This window comes from Hyla sarda, chromosome 11, assembly GCF_029499605.1.
Source record: "Hyla sarda isolate aHylSar1 chromosome 11, aHylSar1.hap1, whole genome shotgun sequence".
Taxonomy (NCBI): domain Eukaryota; kingdom Metazoa; phylum Chordata; class Amphibia; order Anura; family Hylidae; genus Hyla; species Hyla sarda.
In genome coordinates, this window is record NC_079199.1 from 33,067,695 (window position 1) to 33,090,365 (window position 22,671).

The window sequence follows — 22,671 nt, forward strand, 5'->3', positions numbered from 1 at the left end:
TCCAATGGGCGGTTCTGACAGCCTTTTCTGTGTGTGCTGACTAGCTGTCTGTCACCAAGTAAAAACCTCAACTCAGACAAGTAGGGGTTTAATTAAATAAGATACAAGTTATACAGAATATTTTCCCACAGAAACTCATAGATTAGTACTGCATTTTCATAGTGACTGTTTTGCTTCTAAGGGGTACTCCTCCCCGGAGTCCGATAAGATGTCTGATCGCAGGGGTCCCTGGTGCCCCCCGCGATCTCTGCTGTGGCACCCCAGTCATCCGGTGCACGGAGCGAACTTTGCTCCATGCTGGATGATTAGCGATGCGGCGCCGGAGGCTCATGACATCCCGGCCACACCCTCCTTGTGACATCACGCCCTCCCTCTCAATGCAAGTCGATGGCCACCACGCCCCCTCCTATAGACTTGCATTGAGGGGGCGTGGCATGACATAACAAGGGGGCGTGCCCATGACTTCACGAGCCTCCGGCGCCGCAGCCAGCGTTCTAAACGAACGCTGGGTGCTGCAGGGAGTCCCAGCGGCTGGATCCCCGCGATCAGACATCTTATCCCCGATCCTTTGGATAAGGGATAAGATATCTAGGGTAGGGTACCCCTTTAAGGGCAGGGTCACTTGAGGCACATCCACAAGTGTGTCCGCTTGTAGCAGCGGTTTGCTACAGTGGGAAATCTGCCACTATGAGCGGACAAACAGAGCTACCTGGCTGCAGCCGGGAGCTCACTCTGCAGTCCCTCTGAATGCCATCTGTGCATCCGCAGCATGAAATATGCTGTGGATGCGCCCCTGTGACCCTGCCCTAAAGTGTTTTGCTCGTGTATATTTTTGCGTAACTCAGTTTGTCCTATAGTTGCATTATAATAGTTCAAATACATACATATATATTTATTTATTTTCAGGAAAACTCACAGGCATGGTGGGCACAGCTTTGTATGTGAGTCCAGAAGTCCAGGGGAACACCAAAGCTTCCTACAATCAGGTAATGAAAATCTCCTTTATATTGGCTGCAGTGGATGTAGAATCAAGATTAACCCTCGGATTAGTCTCCTATCTGTATATGCAGCACGTTTTTTTGGTGACTTCAAATTTGCACCATCCAACTGCTATTCTGTCCTAATTCTAAAAATGGGATTTTCTTCTTTGTCTAGAAAGTTGACCTGTTCAGCTTGGGAATAATACTGTTCGAGATGTCTTACAGACCTATGGACACAAGCTCTGAAAGGATTTCTGTACTGAGCATGCTGAGACAGGTATCCTAAATTGTGTATGTTTTGTTTTATGTGGTTGCTACGTGGTGTTTGCTACACTATAGGACATAAAAAGGGTGAATAAAAAGTTTCTGAACCACGTAACATCATGTCAAACCTTTAAAGGGGTACTCCGCCCCTAGCCATGTTATCCGCTAACCAGAGGACGCCAGCTGAGTGTCTGTATAACTTTTTTTTGTTGTACTTGTGGGGCCTTTTAGTTCTAGCTCCAAGGCCTCTAGTTGGGCTTTTTATGGCTCTAGGCCTGTGTTTTCCAAACAGTGTGTCTCCAGCTGTTGCAAAACTACATCTCCCAGCATGCCCGGACCGCCTTTGGCGGTCCGGGCATGCTGAGAGTTGTAGTTTTGCAACAGCTGGAGATGCACTGATTGGAAAACACTGCTCTAGCAGGCTTCTTTTACAGTCTGTACATAGTCGGTAGTCATGAACAATGGGTGTCAGGCTGCCCAGGAACATGTATAGGGAATTATTATTATTTTATTTATTTTTTTTACAAGAAACTCCGTTGATATCCAGAAGTTCGAGGGTTTGCCTATTGTAAGGTCTTAGGAGGTGGGTTAGAATGCATGTATACTATATTTAGCTATTACCTGGAGTTTATTTTAATTTCTTCAATTGTCTATAATTTGGCTTCTCTGGGCTACAACATTCTTTCTGTTTAGATTTTAAATCACCTTTATATGTAACTTTAAAAGCAGTAAAATTGTGTTTCAATGTGAGCATTCACTTAAGTACATTATGATTCTAATAATTTATTTTCTTTCAGCCTTCCATAGTTTTTCCAAATGATTTTGAGAAGCCAGAGACTGAAAAGCAGGTACAGTATTTAAATGGGTATTCCAGGATTTTTTTTGACTGTGCTACAGGGACTGAAAAGTTAGTGTAGTTTGCAATGTAGTGTCTGTACCTGTGTGCGCCCTGGTCTCTCAATTCTTGTGATCTTTGCCCCGATGTGTGTTTTAAACAACATACAAAATGAGTGTCGTCTCAGGTTTTCCCAGCCCGAGACATTACATCACAAGTCAGGTGTTCAAAGGAGCTTGTCTGCTTCAATGGGTGGCGTGACCGCTGGGTGGGAAGGAGGGCAATTTGCACAGGGCTGCAGGAAATTGTCCCAGATGTGCTTTAAAGGACAACTGCAGCGGCATTACACTTATCCCCTATCCACAGGATAGGGGATAAGTGTTTGATTGCGGGGGGTCCGACCACTAGGACCCCCCCCCCCCCCCCGATCTCCCTAATAAGGCGCCGCCATAAGCGCTCATGGTGAGTGCTAAGGCGCGTAGCATCGACCTAGAGGTCGACGGTGACGCCCCGTCTCCTCCCCGTCCCCATACAGTTCTATGGGGGATGCGGGGAGGCACGAATGCTGCCTCCCTGCCTCTCCCATAGAGATGTATGGAGGAGGCGTGCCGGCAGCAACGTCATGCTGCGGCTGGCACGCCCCCTACACGGGACAGCCGCGGCCCCGTACAGGAGATCGCCGGGGGCCCCAGCGTTCGGACCCCCCGCGATCAAACACTTATCCCCTATCTTGAGGATAGGGGATAAGTGTTTTATAATGCTGCAGATGCCCTTTAATGTGTGGGGTGACTGATGTATGGGAGGGAGAAAAGTAAACTCACACTTACAAACAAGGAATCCTGGGACTTTTAGTTGGAGGGAGGAAACTCCAACAGTAATTAGCCATTTCACAAAAAGAAAGCCACTGTGATATAACACACAACATAGCCATTTAGGCCCAAGACAAGAATGGAGCATGTGCTGGGGCCGAAAACCAGGTGCCGGGGCCGAAAACGTCACACTGCCGCTCAGCCTATCGCCAGCCGAGTCGGGACTTCGCTGCGGCCGGTGATTGGCTGAGTGCAGTATGACTTTCCGACCACCGGCAACCAGGAAGAGGATCGTGGCGGAGGCCGGAGCCGGATACCAGAGGCCCCAGGGGAGCGAAGGAAGGGATGTACCTGTTTATTTTTTTACTGCTGGCAGTATGGAGGACAATTTTCCTATTCCGGAGTTCTCCTTTAATGAGGCCATGAGGAATTCCAAGGAGCGGAATTTAGCAATAAGTGTTTTAGCAGCCAATTATTTATTTTTATTAACCATACATGTTATATATGTTGCAGAGAAAAGTCATCTCCTGGCTCCTGAACCATGATCCGGCAACCCGGCCCACAGCGATGGAGCTTCTGAAATGTGACCTCTTGCCGCCACCACAACTAGAAGAGTCTGAGCTCCACGAAGTTCTCCATCACACCTTGGCCAATATTGATGGAAAAGCATACCGCACAATGATCAGTCAGATATTTTCTCAGCGCATTTCACCCGCTATGGACTACACGTATGATAGTGACATATTTAAGGTACAGTTTGTACACTCTTTATGAACTTACATGCTCTTTTCTTGCTTGTGTTATTGGAGGATACAGACACCTTAGAGTCAGCTGTGCCTCCCTGTGAACTTTATATAAGTACTTGTTTTCTAAGTCTCAAACCACAGGCCGTGAGCTCACATTTTGTCATATAGAGGGGAATTCATTAAGCTTTTTAGACAGATTTCTAAAAAAAAAGTTGCATCAAAAGTCTCAGCAACTTCTCCTGTGACTTTTATGCGACTTTTGCTATAGATCATATCTGAAAGTATACGACCATGTGCAGTGCTTTAGGCTAATTTTATGCAGTGGTGATCGATTCATGATGCGCAGCTCCCGTCCTTTACACACTGACCCACACCAATTTACTTTAGCTCTGAAAAGTGCTCTAAGCGCTACAAAAAAAATGTACTTCTATATTATCTGTCTTGTCTGGGGATTGAACCCAATACCTTAGCCCACTGCTTCTTATTTGAACAGTTGTTTCAAAACGTTTCCTTAAAGTTCAACATGGAACGCCCGATTTCAAATCGTAGAAATGATCACAATGTTAAAATAAGAAGCAGCGGTATAGAGGGTAGTTGAACTGTATTTTGACTAGCTGATCCCATAAGGTTCTGGGTTCAATCCCCAGACAAGGACAGATTATTATAGAATTACTCACTGTGTCTGAACAGGTGGGAAATGTAAGAGAACTGTGAGGTAATTTTCAGTAATGTTCCCGAGCGCCAAATTCATCAAGGGACGTGTGACGTTTCATGAATTTGGTGCAGGGTGTTAAAAAACTAGGCAACTTTTCATGCCTAATATAGTAAATAGAGATGAGCGAACTTACAGTAAATTCGATTCGTCACGAACTTCTCGGCTCGGCAGTTGATGACTTTTCCTGCATAAATTAGTTCAGCTTTCAGGTGCTCCAGTGGGCTGGAAAAGGTGGATACAGTCCTAGGAGACTCTTTCCTAGGACTGTTTCCACCTTTTCCAGCCCACCGGAGCACCTGAAAGCTGAACTAATTTACGCAGGATAAGTCATCAACTGCCGAGCCGAGAAGTTCGTGACGAATCGAATTTACTGTAAGTTCGCTCATCTCTAATAGTAAAAAAAAAAAAAAAAAAAAAAAGTAGACAAGTATTGATGAATTCCCCTAATAATCCTTCATAAAATTAGTTTTTTGATACCTGTTTGTATAGAATGCAATTGCCTGTTTTTAATTATTTTGCAGCATTGTTGTTTTTCATGCCATGGTATGACTTGGAGGAATCGGCTTCCTCTTACAGTTATGTCTTTATTTTACAGGGCAGTTTTTCTGTCCTATCAGCCAGGATACATCATCATGTCTGTGAGACAGTGTGCCGTGTATTTAAAAGACATGGTAAGTTTATGTTACTCTTCCTCCAGTCATAGGGAGATCCTGCTGGTATACAAAGTATTACAGGCAATGTGCCCTGGGAAAATATATGCAAATTAGCTCCCTTCCAGAAACAAGAAAATGGTCTCACTATTTGACCTGTTAAAAAAGAGCCTTGAAACATGATTACACACCATCATGTTCTTGGAGTGTAGAGGGGGGGGGGAGAGAGTTATTGGCTAGCCAGACCCTTCATCTCAATCAGACACTTGTCCCAATTTTTATGGGGCTGGACAACCCCATTAGGGTTTCAAAAAGGCATCTTTCTCAATTAAATGTGTATTCAAAACAAACAAAAAAAAAAGTAGCTGCTGTGATAAAAATATACAATGTGTGAACCGGAATAAAAGTCACCTTGCTCTTATGTTACTCTGGTTTAGGAGCTGTAAAGTTACATACGCCATTGTTAATGCCTCGAAGCAAGATGATGTCAGAAAGTGGTGAATCTGCGTGTTTTATGGACCACAGTGGTATGCTTGTGACGCTGCCGTACAATCTCAGGGTCGGTATTATCTCTATTTTTAGTACTTTTTGTCTAATACATATACACATTACTTTATAAACTTGTACCAAACTTTGTATATGCATCCGTACATATTGATTGTTTTGCCCTTCAGTATTACTTAGTTGTGTCGCAAATATTAAATTGGCACATTAACAGTACAGTGGTCCCTCAACATACGATGATAATCCATTCCAAATGGACAATCGTTTGTTGAAACCATCGTATGTTGAGGGATCAGTGCAATGTAAAATATAGGACAGTGGTCTACAACCTGCGGACCTCCAGATGTTGCAAAACTACAACACCCAGCATGCCCGGACAGCCAACAGCTGTCCGGGCATGCTGGGAGTTGTAGTTTTGCAACATCTGGAGGTCCGCAGGTTGAAGACCACTGGTATTGGAGGTTATACTCACGTGTCCCCGCCGTTCCGGACCGTCACCGCTCGTCACCGCTGCCCTTGATGTCGCCTTCCATCGCTGTCGCCTCCTCCCCGGGGTGTCCCCGACGCTCCGGCAAGGCCTCTGCTTCCCCGGCATCCTCGCTCTCCGTTGCCGCCATCACGTTGCTACGCACGCTGCTCCTATTGGATGACGGGACGGCGTGCGCAGCGACGTGATGACTACGATGGAGAGCGCTGACGATACAGGGGATCCCGAAGATGTGGCGCCGGAGCTCCGAGGACAGGTAAGTGATCGTCAGCGGACCACAAGGGGCACCGTAAACTGCTATCCAGTGGTAGCTGAAACAGTCTGCGCTGCCGGATAGCCGTTTATGCGATGGCCCCGACATACAAAAGCATCGTATGTTGATGCTGCCTTCAACATGCGATGGATTCTGAGAGGCCATCGTATGTTGAAATGATCGTATGTCGGGGCCATCGTAAGTCAGGGGGTCACTGTATTACTGCAGGTATTAGGTCAATGTTTCCAACCTGTGGTGCTGTTGCAAAACTACAATTCCCATCATACTTTGATAGCTGGGACACCAGTAAAAGTACAAAATGCCCAAAAAAAGTTTTTTTAATTATATTTTAAAAACTATTTCCTATATTAACGTCCCTCTTTTGCTGCCTCTTCTAGATTCCGTTTGCACGATTTGTTGCACGAAACAACATAACCAATTTAAAAAGGTAACACATTATAAATTGTCAGTGCGCTTATAATGGTCACACATTGAGTCATGGAAATGCAGTGGTTGTCTATAGCAGCCATAACGATGCCACCTTGAATGAGGTTTAACTTGTACCCTATGCACAGGATAGGAGAGAAGTGTCTGATCGTGGAGGGTCTGACCGCAGGGACCCCTGCGATCTGTACAAATCCCAGCTACTTGCCAGTCCCTGAAGCGCTCATGTGACTGGACCACTTAGCCAATCATCGGCTGGAACCGCAATCAGACACTTAAAGGGGTATTCCAGGCAAAAACTTTTTTATATATCAACTGGCTCCGGAAAGTTAAACAGATTTGTAAAATACTTCTATTAAAAAATCTTAATCCTTCCAATAGTTATTAGCTTCTGAAGTTTTCTGTCTAACTGCTCAATGATGATGTCACGTCCCGGGAGCTGTGCATGATGGGAGAATATCCCCATAGGAACTGCACAGCTCCCGGGATGTGAGTCATCATAGAGCAGTTAGACAGAAAAAAAACAACTCCACTTCAGAAGCTAATAACTATTGCAAGGATTAAGATTTTTTTAATCAAAGTAATTTACAAATCTGTTTAACTTTCCGGAGCCAGTTGATATATAAAACAAAGTTTTGGCCTGGAATACCCCTTTAACACCTATCCTGTGAATATGGGAAAGGTTAGGAGTTTTGGCTGGTGAATTACAGTTTTTCAACTATGGACTGAGTGCAGTTACACAGGGTAGATTGGTGGAAGAGTGGTGCAGTTGCCCATAGCAACCAATCAGATTTCTTCTTTCATTTTTCACAGGCCTCTTTAAAAATTAAAGAAGCGATCTGATTGGACTCTTCCTCTACAAAGGTTTTGATATATCTCCCCCCACAGTGTATTGATAAAGGGGGAGATTTATCAAAACCTGTGTAGAGGAAGAGTGGTGCAGTTGCCCATAGCAACCAATCAGATTGCTGCTTTTATTTTAAAAGAATTCTGTGAAAAATAAAAGGAGGAATCTGGTTATCAAGAACAGGAAGGAAGTCCAGCGCAGCTTCTCACAGATATGCGGTTTTATTGTATTATGCAAATAACACACAGGACATACACGGAGGTGACGCATTTCGGCTGATGCCACTGGCCGAAACGCGTCACCTCCGTGTATGTCCTGTGTGTTATTTGCATAATACAATAAAACCGCATATCTGTGAGAAGCTGCGCTGGACGTCCTTCCTGTTCTTGATTGCCACGAGGTGAATCCACACCAGTCCGTGCTGCAGCGGGTCTACGCCGGGTGAGCTGATCCTACTTTTCCTTTGCTAAGGAATCTGGTTGCTATGGGCAACTGTTCAACTTTAACTCTGCACAGGTTTTAATAAATCTCCCCCAATGTGTTGTATCAGTTGTTACGCAAACTGCTTCCTAGTGTAGATGTAGGCTGTAGTTTTTTGGCTGTCTATCAGTGCACAGTGCGGAGTTGCCCATAGCAACCAATCAGATCGCTTCTTTCATTTTTGGAAAGGCCTGTGAAAATTGAAAGACTCGATCTGATTGGTTGCCATGGGAAACTCGATAACTTTTCCTCTGGACAGGTTTTGATAAATCTCCCCCTATGACTTTATTATTTTAAGCCCTGTTGTGGTGTTTTTTTATTTTTTATTTTTTTTAATATATACAGGTACTGCATTGAGAGAGTATTTAGGCCTCGGAAGCTGAACCGCTGTCACCCAAAGGAACTTACAGAATGTGCATTTGATGTGATTACATCGTCTCTTAACAGCTATTTACCAGTCTCAGAGACCATGTACACTATATATGAGATAATCCAGGAGTTTCCAGTCTTACAGGTATGTTGATTATAATTACTAATAACTTCGCACATGGCTTACTATATATTGTTTTGGCTATTGCACATGCATTTATGCCGTTTTATACAGCACCAGTACACTTACCAGTGATATTGCATATAATTTACCGTATTTTTCGCCGTATAAGTCGGTGCGTCTTATACGGTGAATACACCCATTTCACGGCGGTTCCTGCGGCCATCAACGGCCGGGACCCGCGGCTAATACAGGACATCCCCGATCGCGGTGATGCCCTGTATTAACCCTTCAAACGCGGCGATTAAAGCTGACCGCCGCATCTGAAGGGAAAGTAACACTAACCCGGCTGTTCAGTCGGGCTGTTCAGGACCGCCGCGATATCACCGCGGCGGTCCCGAACAGCCCGACTGAATAGCCGGGTTAGTGCTTACAGGACACCGGGGGGGACCTTACCTGCCTCCTCGGTGTCTTCTCCGTTCAGGGATCCTCTGTATGTCGGCGCTCTCCTTCCTCGTCATCACGTCGTCGCGTACGTGCGTCGGCGTGCGTAACGATGTGATGGCGGCGACGGAGAGCGAGGAGACCCGGCCGGCAGCAGAGACGTTCCGGAGCGACGGGGACACGGCAACAGCGATGGAGCGACATCCAGGGCAGCGGTGACGGGTCCGGAGCGGCGGGGACACGTGAGTATTACCATCTCCTGCAGTGGTCTTCAACCTGCGGACCTCCAGATGTTGCAAAACTACAACTCCCAGCATGCCCGGACAGCCAACGGCTGTCCGGGCATGCTGGGAGTTGTAGTTTTGCAACATCTGGAGGTCCGCAGGTTGAAGACCACTATTGGGTTCAAAATAAAAAAAAAAAAATTTATTTGCCCCTACAAATTGGGTGCGTCTTATACGCCGGTGCGTCCTATAGGACGAAAAATACGGTACTTCCTCCTATGGATTCAGTCATCAGACCCATTATTGTACTTGCACCTTTTATTATTCCTTGTTCAGCACATCATAGTCCCGGGTATGTTGCCCTTTTCTGATGTCCATTTTCCTCCTTTTTTAATGTATTCTATTCATGTTGTAAATTCAATAAAGACATTTATGGACATTTATCAACGGATTTAGTCAGGTTTTCTTTACTATAATTGTCGCAAAATTGTCGCAACTGCGACTACACGATTTTTCGTGCGACATTTTGACTGGAAAGCGAGAAAAGCAAGTTTTCCAAAAATTAACTACGTAGTAATAATTTTAAAATGGACTACGGGTAGTCGGGTATTTATTAACTGCGACAGTCGCAACTGCGCAAAAAAAAGTCGCAACAGGGTTAAAAATTGACTAAATTTACTCCAGCTCAAACATGGAGCAGAAAAAGCTACTACCAAAGTAAAAAAAGGAAAAATTGCTTACGTGAAAGAAAATTATCAACAGGCTGAGACCAGTTGATAAATAAGTCGCACATAAGCAAAAAAAAAGTAAGGAAAAAATTACTAAAAAAAAGAGAATACATAAGCGAACATTGATAAATGTCCCTCATTGTCATTTATTCTACTCTTTGAGTACCTCCGTTTTTCCTCTTGGTATATATTCTGATCATAATTACAAGTACATTATAAAGTTAATCTTATTCATGGCATAGTATCTATATATTGAATAAAGTATAAGTAGTGGTGTTCATCAGTGGTGACCTGGGTAGGTGTTTACTGCGGCATCATGCTTAAAGTGTATCTGTCATTTCAGATGGCTTTTTCATGTGTGTACATGGGGAGCAGCACGATTTCTGGCCATTATTTAACTTGTATATAACAAACAATAGGACCTCCAACGTGTCGACGGGATTCGAAGTGCGGGACACACAAGTAAAGGGAGCTGAGGTTTATTCCCCCATGATGCAGCGCGTTTCACAGACTGCTGAAGCAGTCTATCTGTGAAACGCGTTGCATCATGGGTGAATAAACCTCAGATCTCTTTACTTGTGTGTCCCGCGCTTCGAATCCCGTCGACACGTTGGAGGTCTTATTGTTTGTTACATTTTATTTGGACGTGGAGCAGCTGCAGACTCCTTACTATCTCTGCCTTTTTCCATTGTTGCACTTGGTTGAGTGTAACCTGCTGCGGTAAGCGCTAATTTTGCTCAAGTGAAATCTGTGAAACAACGGTATCGCACTACGGAGCGCTGTCTGTCCTTTGTTTCAGTTAACTTGTATATGGAATTGTTCAGTGTACTTCATCTCTGGTGGGTGGAGCTCCCCCCCCCCCCCCCCCCCCCGTAGTCTTGTATAGCTTGTCTTGCAGACACAGGACAGAGTTCAGCTGATTTTCATAGATGAATTCAGCAGCAGCAGGAGTGGGAAAAAGTTTTTAATTACAGGAGAAAGAAGCATTTTTGTCTATGGTGCTTCTGCTTTTAGGCCACTATTGATAGGTAACTAGAGATGCTCCATCTGCACAGCAATAAAGTTATCTAGCCTTGCAAAAATTGATAGGGCGTCAATATTAGATCAGTGAGGGTCTGACACCTGGCACCCAACCTGTTTTTTGAAGTGGCCACAGCGCTTGGGTTAGCACTGCAGCCTCTTCAATGATTGTGTCTGCTCATCAGTCGTTGTATTATGTGTAGTGAAGAGGAATGTTCAAGGCGATTGTTGAGACACCATTAACCCCTTAAGGACTCATGACGTACCGGTACATCATGAGTCCGCTCCCGATCTATAATGCGGGGCCACGGCCCGGCCTCTAACAATGGCCGGGACCTGTGACTAATAGCGCGCGGCACTGATCGTGCTATTAACCCTTTAGACGCGGCGTCGAAAGTGAAACCATGCCGGTTAGCTCAGGGAGCTGTTCGGGATCGCCGCGGCGTCCCGAACAGCTGCTGGACACGAGGAGGGTCTCCTACCTTGCCTCCTGGTGTCCGATCGCCGAATGACTGTTCAGTGCCTGAGATCCAGGCATGAGCAGTCAAGCGGCAGAATCATCGATCACTGGTTTCTTATGAGAAACCAGTGATCAATGTAAAAGATCAGTGTGTGCAGTGTTATAGGTCCCTATGGGAGCTATAACACTGCAAAAAAAAAAAAAAAAAAAAAAAGTGTGAGAAAAAAAAAGTGAATAAAGATCATTTAACCCCTCCCTAATAAAAGTTTGAATCACCCCCCTTTACCCATAAAAAAAAAAAACCTGTGTAAATAAAAATAAACATATGTGGTATCGCCGCATGTGGAAATGTCCGAATTATAAAAATATATAGTTAATTAAACCGCACGGTAAATGGCGTACGCGCAAAAAAAATTCCAAAGTCCAAAATAGTGCATTTTTGGTCACTTTTTATATCATGAAAAAAGGAATAAAAATAATGATCAATAAGTCCTATCAATGCAAAAATGGTACCACTAAAATCTTCAGATCACAGTGCAAAAAATGAGCCCTCATACCGCCCCATACACGGAAAAATAAAAAAGTTATAGGGGTCAGAAGATGACAATTTTAAACGTATACATTTTCCTGCATGTAGTTAGAATTTTTTCCAGAAGTTCCACAAAATCAAACCTATATACGTAGGGTATAATTTTAATCGTATGGACCTGCAGAATAAAGATAAGGTGTCATTTTTACCGAAAAATGTACTGCGTAGAAACAGCAGCCCCCAAAAGTTACAAAATGGCGTTTTTTTTCCAATTTTGTCTCACAATGATTTTTTTTTCCGTTTCGCCATAGATTTTTAGGTAAAATGACTGACGTCATTACAAAGTAGAATTGGTGGCGGAAAAATAAGCCATCATATGGATTTTTAGGTGCAAAATTGAAAGAGTTATGATTTTTTTTAAAGGTAATGAGGAAAAAACGAAAATGCAAAAACGGAAAAAAACCCAGAGTCCTTAAGGGGTTAAAGGGGTATTCTGGTAAAAAAAAAAAAAAAATTTTTTTTAAACCAACTGGTGCCTGAATGACTTCTATTAAAAAAATATTTACCCTTCCAGTACTTTTTAGCAGCTGTATGCTACAGAGGAAATTCTTTTCTTTTTGAATTTCTTTTTTGTCTTGTCCACAGTGCTCTCTGCTGACACCTCTGTCCGTATCAGGAACTGTCCAGAGCATCATAGGTTTGTAACATGGATTTTCTCCTGCTCTGGACAGTTCGTGATACGGGCATCAGGTGTCAGCAGAGAGCACTGTGGACAAAAAAGAAATTCAAAAAGAAAAGAATTTCCTCTGTAGCATACAGCTGCTAAAAAGTACTGGAATGGTAAAGATTTTTTAATGGAAGTAATTTACAAATCTGCTTAACTTTTCTGGCACCAGTTGATTTAATAAAAATGTTTTCCACCGGAGTACCCTTTTTAATAATTTAGAACACTTTTTCCCATTAGTATCTCTTTTTAAGCCCCCCCCCCCCCCCATGTAGAATTTTTTTTTACTAGATCTGCACCCCATTAATATTAATTGTGGTGCATGAATCGGTAATCCTGCCCGGGATTATATCCTTACTGTCTGCCTCTCGCTGACATCATTCAGCCTCCCAGAAGTGGGAATCAATTGCTTTTACAGTATTTAAAGCCGTGTTGCATTTTTGTTCATTGGGTTAATCCTGGCAAAATCATTTATTTTATAGGAAAGAAATTACAGTATTTACATAAACCACACATCTTTATTAAAAGCCATTTTACTCCATTGTGGTGTGCCCGAAGATAAACTTGTGCAAGTCTACAACATTCTTTATGATGCGATGGTAAGTAATTTTCATGTCTGCACATTTTTACCTACAAAACATTGCTCTTAGACTGAACAGTAGAGATGAACGAACTTACAGTAAATTTGATTCGTCACAAACTTCTCGGCTCGGCAGTTGATGACTTTTCTTGCATAAATTAGTTCAGCCTTCAGGTGCTCTGGTGGGCTGGAAAAGGTGGATACAGTCCTAGGAAAGAGTCTCCTAGGACTGTATCCACCTTTTCCAGCCCACGGAGCACCTGAAAGCTGAACTAATTTATGCAGGATAAGTCATCAAATGCCGAGCCGAGAAGTTCGTGACGAATCAAATTTACTGTAAGTTCGTTCATCTCTACTGAACAGAGATCTGATTTTTTGATGTAGTTAAGTACAGATTAAAATAAAAAAATATCTAGCAGCCAGCAGGGGGCAGTGTCCAACTAAATGTATTTCTCTCTTGAAGCTACAGAAGTCATTGAAGGCTGCCAGTGTGAAAGGGGTCCTGGTTATATATAAATATCATGTATTCTTAATGGACATTCTAGCCATTATCAGGGTAGAAGAGGACTTTATTTGCGCTGCTAAAGTACTTTAATATGTTTAATATCAATTGCCAGTATGACACTGTCTGTAAACATGTGTACAGCTCTGATACTTACCATGGCGTCTTTTTCTTTTTAGATTGACAAACTTACTAAAAGAGAAGTGGAAGCTAAGTTTTGTAACCTCTCTCTTTCTCAGAACAATGTAAGTCCGATACTTTCAGGTAATGTTATTGGTGCTTAGCTGCGCTATACACTGGCCAGGCTGGTTAGATAAACTGCAGAATATTTAGAAAATCCTATGATCATGGGTATACCCGAACAACAAGGATAAGGCTTTTTGATTTTCAGCATGTTCAATCCTTTGTTCCATTGGTTGGAGGCATCCTGAGGCAATAAGGCCAACTACACATAAGCATACCGTATATACTCGAGTATAAGCCGACCCGAATATAAGCCAAGGCCCCTAATTTCACCCCAAAAACCCAGGAAAAGTTACTGACTCGTCTATAAGCCTAGGGTGGTAAATACATCATCCCCCCCCCCCCCATGTCATCATCCAGACCCCCTGTCATCACCCCCCACCTTCATCATCACCGCCTGTCAATCCCTTCATCAGTGGTCTTCAACCTGCGGACCTCCAGATGTTTCAAAACGACAACTCCCAGCATGCCCGGACAGCCGATGGCTGTCTGGGCATGCTGGGAGTTGTAGTTTTGAAACATCTGGAGGTCCGCAGGTTGAAGACCACTGCGGCCTTCGTCATCATCCAGACCCCTCCTTTTGTTTTCTACTCCCCTCGGCGAGAAGGAAGGGTGAGCAGGTCCGGGCCATCTATGCTGCAGGGACCGTCCGGTGGGGAGGGTTAGCGGTTACGGGCTGTCCATTTTCACCGGGGGCCCTCTTCTCCGTGCTCCGGGCCGGCCCCGGACTAGTGACGTTGCCTTGACGACACACAGGGACGTTGCGCATGAACAGTTTCAAAACTACAACACCCAGAATGCCCGGACAGCCGATGGCTGTCCGGGCATGCTGGGAGTTGTAGTTTTGCAACATCTGGAGGTCCGCAGGTTGAAGACCACTGAGAAGGGATTGGCAGGCGGAGAGTTCACTCGAGTATAAGCCGGGGGGGGGGGGGGGGGGGGGGGGGCATTTTCAGCATGAAAAATCGTGCTGAGAAACTCTGCTTATACTCGAGTATATACGGTAATCTGTGCATTTCTTATACTTTACGTTTGAGTGAAATGTACCTACATTGATGTATACTCTGCTCATCTGAGGGTGCATGTTTATGCCTCTATGCAAGATCCTGCCTGCCTTAGTGGAAAGTCTGCATATAAAACACATGGGGGGGGGGGGGAGGGAGAGATTTATCAAAATTTGTGTAGAAAAAGGTTGGAGCAGTTGCCAATAGCAACCAATCAGAACGCTTCTTTCATTTTTAAAGAGGCCTGTGAAAAATGAAAGAAGCGATCTGATTGGTTGCTATGGGCAACTGCACCACTCTTCCTTTACCCAGGTTTAGATAAGTCTCCCCCTATGGTAGTTCACACATTTATCCTTGTAAAGATGACACAATAATAATATCATGTAGAAAAACATCCCCTATTTAAAGGGTAGTGTGTAAGTTTTAGATCTGACCGCTGGGACCCCTACGATCTCCTGCACGGGACCCCGGCTCTCCCCGGGAACTGAGTGTGTCGACCCCCGCATGATGTGGCGACAGACTTGCCCCCTCCATGTATCTTGATATATACAGTGTAGATATATCTATTGGCCTATACATCTATCTAGAATTAGTTTTAGAATTGTAAATAATTTCCTTCTGTAATATTTTCAGTTTCAGTTGAATCGTCTTTATAAGTATATTGAGCAGAAAGGAGAACTTCAGGAGCTGGGAGCCATGATGTCCTCGCTGACTAAGCAGAAGTCCGCAGTTGGCATCTTGGCTAAGCAAGGTCTGAAGGACCTGGAGGAAATTATTGGATTAGTCAAAAAGATGAATATTAAACTTCAGGTTAGAGCGGTGATGTTACATGTCTCTGGGTATTACTTTATTACATTGTATGAGCTTTGCACGTTCTATCTCTTGAAAACGAAACACCATTTCAAGGAGTAGGGGGGTGGGGGGGAGACACATTCAGACTTTCAGCAAGTAGAGTTTTGTATTAAAGGGATACTCCTACAATTTAACATTCTCCCCTATCTATAGGGTATGGAATAACTAGGGGGGAGATTTATCAAAACCTGTCCAGAGGAAAAGTTGCCCAGTTGCCCATAGCAACCAATCAGATCGCTTCTTTCATTTTTAACAAGGCCTCTGCAAAATGAAAGCAGCGATCTGATTGGTTGCTATGGGCAACTGGTCAACTTTTCCTCTGGACAGGTTTTGATAAATCTCCCCCTAGGGGATTGGTGGGAATCTGACCACTGAGACCCCCACAGACTATGCTCGCTTAGCCATTGCTTCATTCATTGTCTATTGAGTGTCGCTAAACAAAGTTTGGAATCCTTTTGAAAGTCTTTCATTGTTTGGGACAAACTTCACTATGGATATAGGAAAACTTTAAGGGTATGTTCACACGTGCGCAGATTTGATGCACAGGATTTTCAATGTAAACTGTATGTGTGAACGTACCCTAAAGGGGTATTCCAGGATCTTTTTTTGACTATGCATCATAATATAGTGTCTGTACCGGTGTTTGACGGTTTTCTCACAATTCTTCTGTGATTTCCGCCCCAATATTTATTTTTATCAGCATACAAAATTACTCAGGTCTCGGGATTTCCCAGGTTGCAGTACGTCAAGACCTGACATCAGTAGTCAGGTGATCAGAGGGTGTCTGTCCTGCTTCAATGAGTGGAGCGACCGTTGGGTTGGAGATAGTTCATTTTGGAACAGCTGTAGGCACCCTGATTAGAAAACACTGGTGTATTGAATTGAAGGGCTCACAGGTGTGTTTCAATGGGTGGGGTGGCTGATGTGTGGGAGGGAGAAAAGTGACCTCATACTTACAAACTATGGAACTATGGGATGTGTAGTTTAGAGAATGAAATTCAACAGGAAAAACCCAGTTCTGGCAGATTCGTACTATTAAAATCACCTTATGGTGGATAACCCCTTTAAATTGTGTGAATACGCCTTTAAAACAGTGGCCCTCCAAGTGTTGCAAAATGTGATTTTGCCACCATGGACATTTAGCATTCATTTAGACATTGATGCTCACACTTCTGCTCCATTCAGACTTGACTTATAGTAAAATTCTGGAGATTGTGTTTCCTAGAGGTTGGACCCCTTGCTATAAGACACTTAACCCCTAGCCTATGTTCATTGTGGGAAACCCCTTTATTGAGATCTGGACTCCTTGAGCACAGAATGAAGAGCACATGAACTAGGGCTGGGCGGTATACCGGTTCATACCGAATACCGAAATTTTTGTGCTGCACGATATGAATTTTTCCCCATACCGCAATACCGTTTGGGCCCCTCCCCCTTGGGAATGAATTCTCATCGCAGCGCTGCGCTGTCCCCACATCGGGGAACTAATGATATGTTACCCGCCAGCGCTGTTCTGCTCCCCCAAATTATCAGCCCAGCGGGTACTACTCATGTGTGTCACCTGCAAGCACTGCCCCCTCCTCTTTGTTGCGGGCCACTGCCGCTGGAACTCTATACTGTACGCCAGTGGTCTTCAACCTGCGGACCTCCAGCTGTTGCAAAACTACAACTCCCAGCATGCCCGGACAACCAACTGCTGTCCGGGCATGCTGGGAGTTGTAGTTTTGCAACAGTTGGAGGTCCGCAGGTTTGAGACCACTGCTGTACGCTGTATCCCTATGCCCTGGCTGCAAAAGATAAACAAAATAAACTTTAACTTACCTACGTCGGCCTTACGCTGGGGACGGGAACGTAGGACAGCCGTCAGCCTATCACCGGCCGGAGCAATGTAAGAAGCTGGCCAGAGCTCCTTACATGACAGTGGGCTCAGCCTATCACTGGCCGGGGCGGGACATCGCTGCAGCAGGTGATAGGCTGACGGCTGTCCGACGTTCCCGTCCCCAGCGTAAGGCCCACGTAGGTAAGTTAAAGTTTATTTTGTTTATCTTTTGCAGCCAGGGCATAGGGATACAGCGTACAGCAGTGGTCTCAAACCTGCGGACCTCCAGCTGTTGCAAAACTACAACTCCCAGCATGCCCGGACAGCCAACGGCTGTCCGGGCATGCTGGGAGTTGTAGTTTTGCAACAGCTTGAGCTCCGCAGGTTGGAGACCACTGGCGTACAGTATAACATGATTTGGAGGGGAGCAGAACAGCGCTGGCGGGTAACATTTGGGGGGGAGCAGAACAGCGCTGGCGGGTCACATGATTTTGGGGGGGGGGTGAAAGAAATACCGTTATATACCGTGGAACCGCCATAAGTTACAAAAATACCGTGAAACACATATTTGGTCATACCGCCCAGCTCTAACATAAACACCTATAGTTGGACCCCTTTGTGCCTTCTTGGATCATGCGCATAAAGTACGGTCTCCTCTTGGAGTTGTCTCTTATCTCTAGTTAGTGTTGGTGAACAGGCTGACAGTTTTCCTTTAAAAATGTAAAAGCGTCCACATAGATACCTTATCTAATCTAACAAGACAGAAGGGATTATGGGCGACATGTCAGCAGCTACTTGTGCCATGTTTATTACGTTTTCTTATACATAAGACCACTTCTACTTGTTGTTTAGGTTGTTGTGAATTTCGGTCTGGTCTATAAGATGCAGCAGCACAATGGGATTGTTTTTCAGTTTGTTGCATTCATCAAACGCCGACAGAGAACCGTTCCCGAGATCCTGGCAGCTGGGGGCCGATATGACCATCTGGTAAGACTATTATAATGGAAGGTTTACAGGACTGGGCAGTGTACAGCTGTGGAGAAAATAATCCCTTGTCTTGTACTGATCATCGCTATACACGTGCTTATTATCTGCCCATACGTAGATTTCCCTATCACACAGCGCCAGCACCACAGGAAAGAGGAACACGTCTATTTATTATACCAAGTTATGTTAGATTCTGTGCAGGGATTTAGGCGGATGACATTTTGTATAATTGATAATGTTATTGTTCTATTTCACCGCCCACCTGCTTTGTCTTGGTAAATTTCATGTGATTGTGTTCCATTGCAAATGTCTTCCCTTTCCTAATTCTTGACCACACTGTGTGTTCTTATATGCTTTTTGTATTGAGCAAGGCCCCCTAGCAATCTACTGTTATTTTTGGGGAAAAAGCTTTAAAGGGGTACTCCGCCCCTAGACATCTTATCCCCTATCCAAGGATAGGGGGTAAGATGTCTGATCGCAGGGGGTCCCGCTGCTGGGGACCCCCACAATCTCTCCTGCAGCCCCCTGAGTCATCAGCTCTCCGGAGCTAAGTTTGCCCCGTGGCTGATGACAGGGGCGGGCGGTTTGTGACATCATGGCTCCGCCCCACGTGATATAGCGCCCTGCCCCCTTAATGCAAGTCTATGGGAGGGGGCGTGGTAACAGTCCCGTATACTTGCATAAAGGGGGTGGGGCATGACGCCATGAGGGGGCTGTATCGTGAGTCATCAGCCACGGAGCAAACATAGCTCTGGAGAGCTGATGACTCGGGGGGGCTGCAGGAGAGATCACGGGGGTCCCCAGCAGCGGGACCCCCACAATCAGACATCTTATCCCCTATCCTTGGATAGGAGATAAGATGTCTAGGGGCAGAGTACCCCTTTAAGAATGATGACTTCTTTGGTCATCTATGTAATAAGGTGATCATGGTCCACTCATATGTAATGGTTCCCTACCTCAGCTTTATAACTAAGGACAGGGGTGTAAAACTACTTATAGTAAGGGGAAACACTATGGCCTGTGTCTCACCTAGCGGCCAAACTGCTCTGCAAGAAAGAGATGCTGCTTGTTGCAGAACATTATTATTAACATAATTAATTACAGGCAATTCCAGCTACTGAAGTGTATAGAATGTAAATCTACAGTTCTCAGTATGACCTGAATACTACTACACACTGTGCCCCTGAATATTATACTGCCACTAACTGAATACAACACTGTCACACACTGTGCCCCTGAATATTATTCTGCCACTAACTGAATACAATACTGTCACACACTGTGCCCCTGAATATTATACTGCCATCTACTGAATACAACACTGTCACACACTGTGCCCCTGAATATTATACTGCCACTAACTGAATACAACACTGTCACACACTGTGCCCCTGAATATTATACTGCCACCTACTGAATACAATACTGTCACACACTGTGCCCCTGAATATTATACTGCCACCTACTGAATACAATACTGTCACACACTGTGCCCCTGAATATTATACTGCCACCTACTGAATACAACACTGTCACACACTGTGCCCCTGAATATTATACTGCCACCTACTGAATACAATACTGTCACACACTGTGCCCCTGAATATTATACTGCCACCTACTGAATACAATACTGTCACACACTCTGCCCCTGAATATTATACTGCCACCTACTGAATACAATACGGTCACACACTGTGCCCCTGAATATTATACTGCCACCTACTGAATACAACACTGTCACACACTGTGCCCCTGAATATTATACTGCCACCTACTGAATACAATACTGTCACACACTCTGCCCCTGAATATTATACTGCCACCTACTGAATACAATACGGTCACACACTGTGCCCCTGAATATTATACTGCCACTAACTGAATACAATACGGTCACACACTGTGCCCCCTGAATTGAACACTGCCATATATTATGCCCCCTTAATATAATACTATCACACAATGTGCCCCTGGGGGTTTATTACTGCCACATATTGGGGCCCCCTGAATAAAATATACTGTGAAATAAAATACAGTGGTCCCTCAACATACGATGGTAATCCGCTCCAAATGGACCATCGTTTGTTGAAACCATCGCATGTTGAGGGATCCGTGCAATGTATAGTATAGGACAGTGGTCTACAACCTGCGGACCTCCAGATGTTGCAAAACTACAACACCCAGCATGCCCGGACAGCCATTGGCTGTCCGGGCATGCTGGGTGTTGTAGTTTTGCAACATCTGGAGGTCCGCAGGTTGAAGACCACTGGTAGAGGAAGTTGTACTCACCTGTCCCCGCCGCTCTGGACCGTCACCGCTAGTCACCGCTGCCCTGGATGTCGCCGTCCATCGCTGTCGCCGCGTCCCCGAGGTGTCCCCGACGCTCCGGAAAGGCCTCTGCTTCCCCAGCATCCTCGCTCTCCGTCGCCTCCATCACGTCGCTACGCACGCCGCTCCTATTGGGTGACGGAACGGCATACGCAGCGACCACATGGGGCACCGAAAACGGCTATCCGGTGACAGCTGAAGCAGTTTGCGCCGCCGGATAGCCGTTTATGCGATGGCCCGACATACAAAAGCATCGTATGTTGATGCTGCCTCTGAGAGACCATCGCATGAGGAAATGATCGTATGTCGGGGCCATCGTAGGTCGGGGGGTCACTGTATTGCCAAATACTGTGCCCCAAGCTAAATGATTATACCACTAATAGCTGTTATACCATCCAGTGAAGTCTCAGGCTCAGTAATGACAGTGAGATCACTAAATCACCTTGTTACAGGTCTGAACGATTATTGTAACAAAACCTTTCAGGTTTATAAAAATCTTTTGTAACCATTACAGAAGTGTAGGTGCATGAATATCCTTATCCCATGCTCTGTTGTCAGTCTATCGGGTAACACTTTGTTCTGTATTCAGATTTCGCAGTTCAGAGGACCTCAGGCCGGATCCTGTGCTCTGCCCTGTGCTGTTGGCGTTAGCATCGCTATAGACAAGATCTCTGCTGCTCTATCCAGCTCTGATGAAAATGTAAGTAATGTAAAGCTCATCCGCACCAGCTGGGTGTCACCTACCTGGAATCATTGATATCAATAGATCGCATCAGTTTGATCATTCATTTTGATGAAGCTCCAGCTTTGTGGTCACTGTGAGAGATGAGCGAACTTACAGTAAATTCGATTCGTCACGAACTTCTCAGCTCGGCAGTTGATGACTTATCCTGCATAAATTAGTTCAGCTTTCAGGTGCTCCGGTGGGCTGGAAAAGGTGGATACAGTCCTAGGAGACTCTTTCCTAGGACTGTATCCACCTTTTCCACCCCACCGGAGCACCGGAAAGCTGAACTAATTTATGCAGGATAAGTCATCAACTGCCGAGCCGAGAAGTTTGTGACGAATCGAATTTACTGTAAGTTCGCTCATCTCTAGTCACTGTGAATGACCTGTAATATAAAATACATGAATAGCCATTTATTATAACCTTATTAGAATCTCTTCTTTCATCAATGGAGCATCTCAGTACTCACCCGCTTATGGATTGCTGTGAGTTTTTTCTGACTGTTCTTCCGAAAGTTCCACATAGCTCTGTTGGTTATTATTAGAATAATCCTATAGGTACATGGGATTTCAGAATACACTTATTTCCAAAAATTTCCCAGCAATAGCATCTCACTCTGCTGAGCTTCCTTTTTGCAGTATTGCAAACACCTTCCTACCTATAGGATGCAGAGAAGGAAAAATGACCCTTGGAGTGGCGCTGCTGGTGTGATGAAAAGCAAATTCCAAGCCAGAGGTATTTTTCAAAACACTGGAACGGTTTTATTTGGAGCATAAAACAATAAAAGTACAGGGATGACGCATTTCGGGGGAGCCACCCCCTTCCTCAGATCATAGGAAGACTGATATGAGGAAGGGGGGTGGCTCCCCCGAAACGTGTCATCCCTGTACTTTTATTGTTTTATGCTCCAAATAAAACCGTTCCAGTGTTTTGAAAAATACCTCTGGCTTGGAATTTGCTTTTCATCACACCAGCCGAGCCACTCCAAGGGTC

At 44.8% G+C, this 22,671-nt stretch overlaps 1 protein-coding gene across 2 annotated transcripts in view; it reads left to right on the forward strand.

Moving 5' to 3' along the window:
• Positions 1 to 22,671, forward strand: part of EIF2AK4 (eukaryotic translation initiation factor 2 alpha kinase 4) — a 92,908-nt gene that overhangs the window by 51,232 nt on the left and 19,005 nt on the right. For both annotated transcript variants that reach the window (XM_056546558.1, XM_056546559.1), the window contains exons 18-30: positions 907 to 986; positions 1,156 to 1,257; positions 2,042 to 2,092; positions 3,402 to 3,638; positions 4,945 to 5,020; positions 5,437 to 5,558; positions 6,642 to 6,691; positions 8,360 to 8,528; positions 13,116 to 13,232; positions 13,895 to 13,960; positions 15,596 to 15,772; positions 18,486 to 18,620; positions 21,541 to 21,651. In XM_056546558.1, coding sequence (XP_056402533.1) covers positions 907 to 986; positions 1,156 to 1,257; positions 2,042 to 2,092; positions 3,402 to 3,638; positions 4,945 to 5,020; positions 5,437 to 5,558; positions 6,642 to 6,691; positions 8,360 to 8,528; positions 13,116 to 13,232; positions 13,895 to 13,960; positions 15,596 to 15,772; positions 18,486 to 18,620; positions 21,541 to 21,651 — 1,493 coding nt within the window. The remainder of the gene's footprint in view (positions 1 to 906; positions 987 to 1,155; positions 1,258 to 2,041; positions 2,093 to 3,401; positions 3,639 to 4,944; positions 5,021 to 5,436; positions 5,559 to 6,641; positions 6,692 to 8,359; positions 8,529 to 13,115; positions 13,233 to 13,894; positions 13,961 to 15,595; positions 15,773 to 18,485; positions 18,621 to 21,540; positions 21,652 to 22,671) is intronic.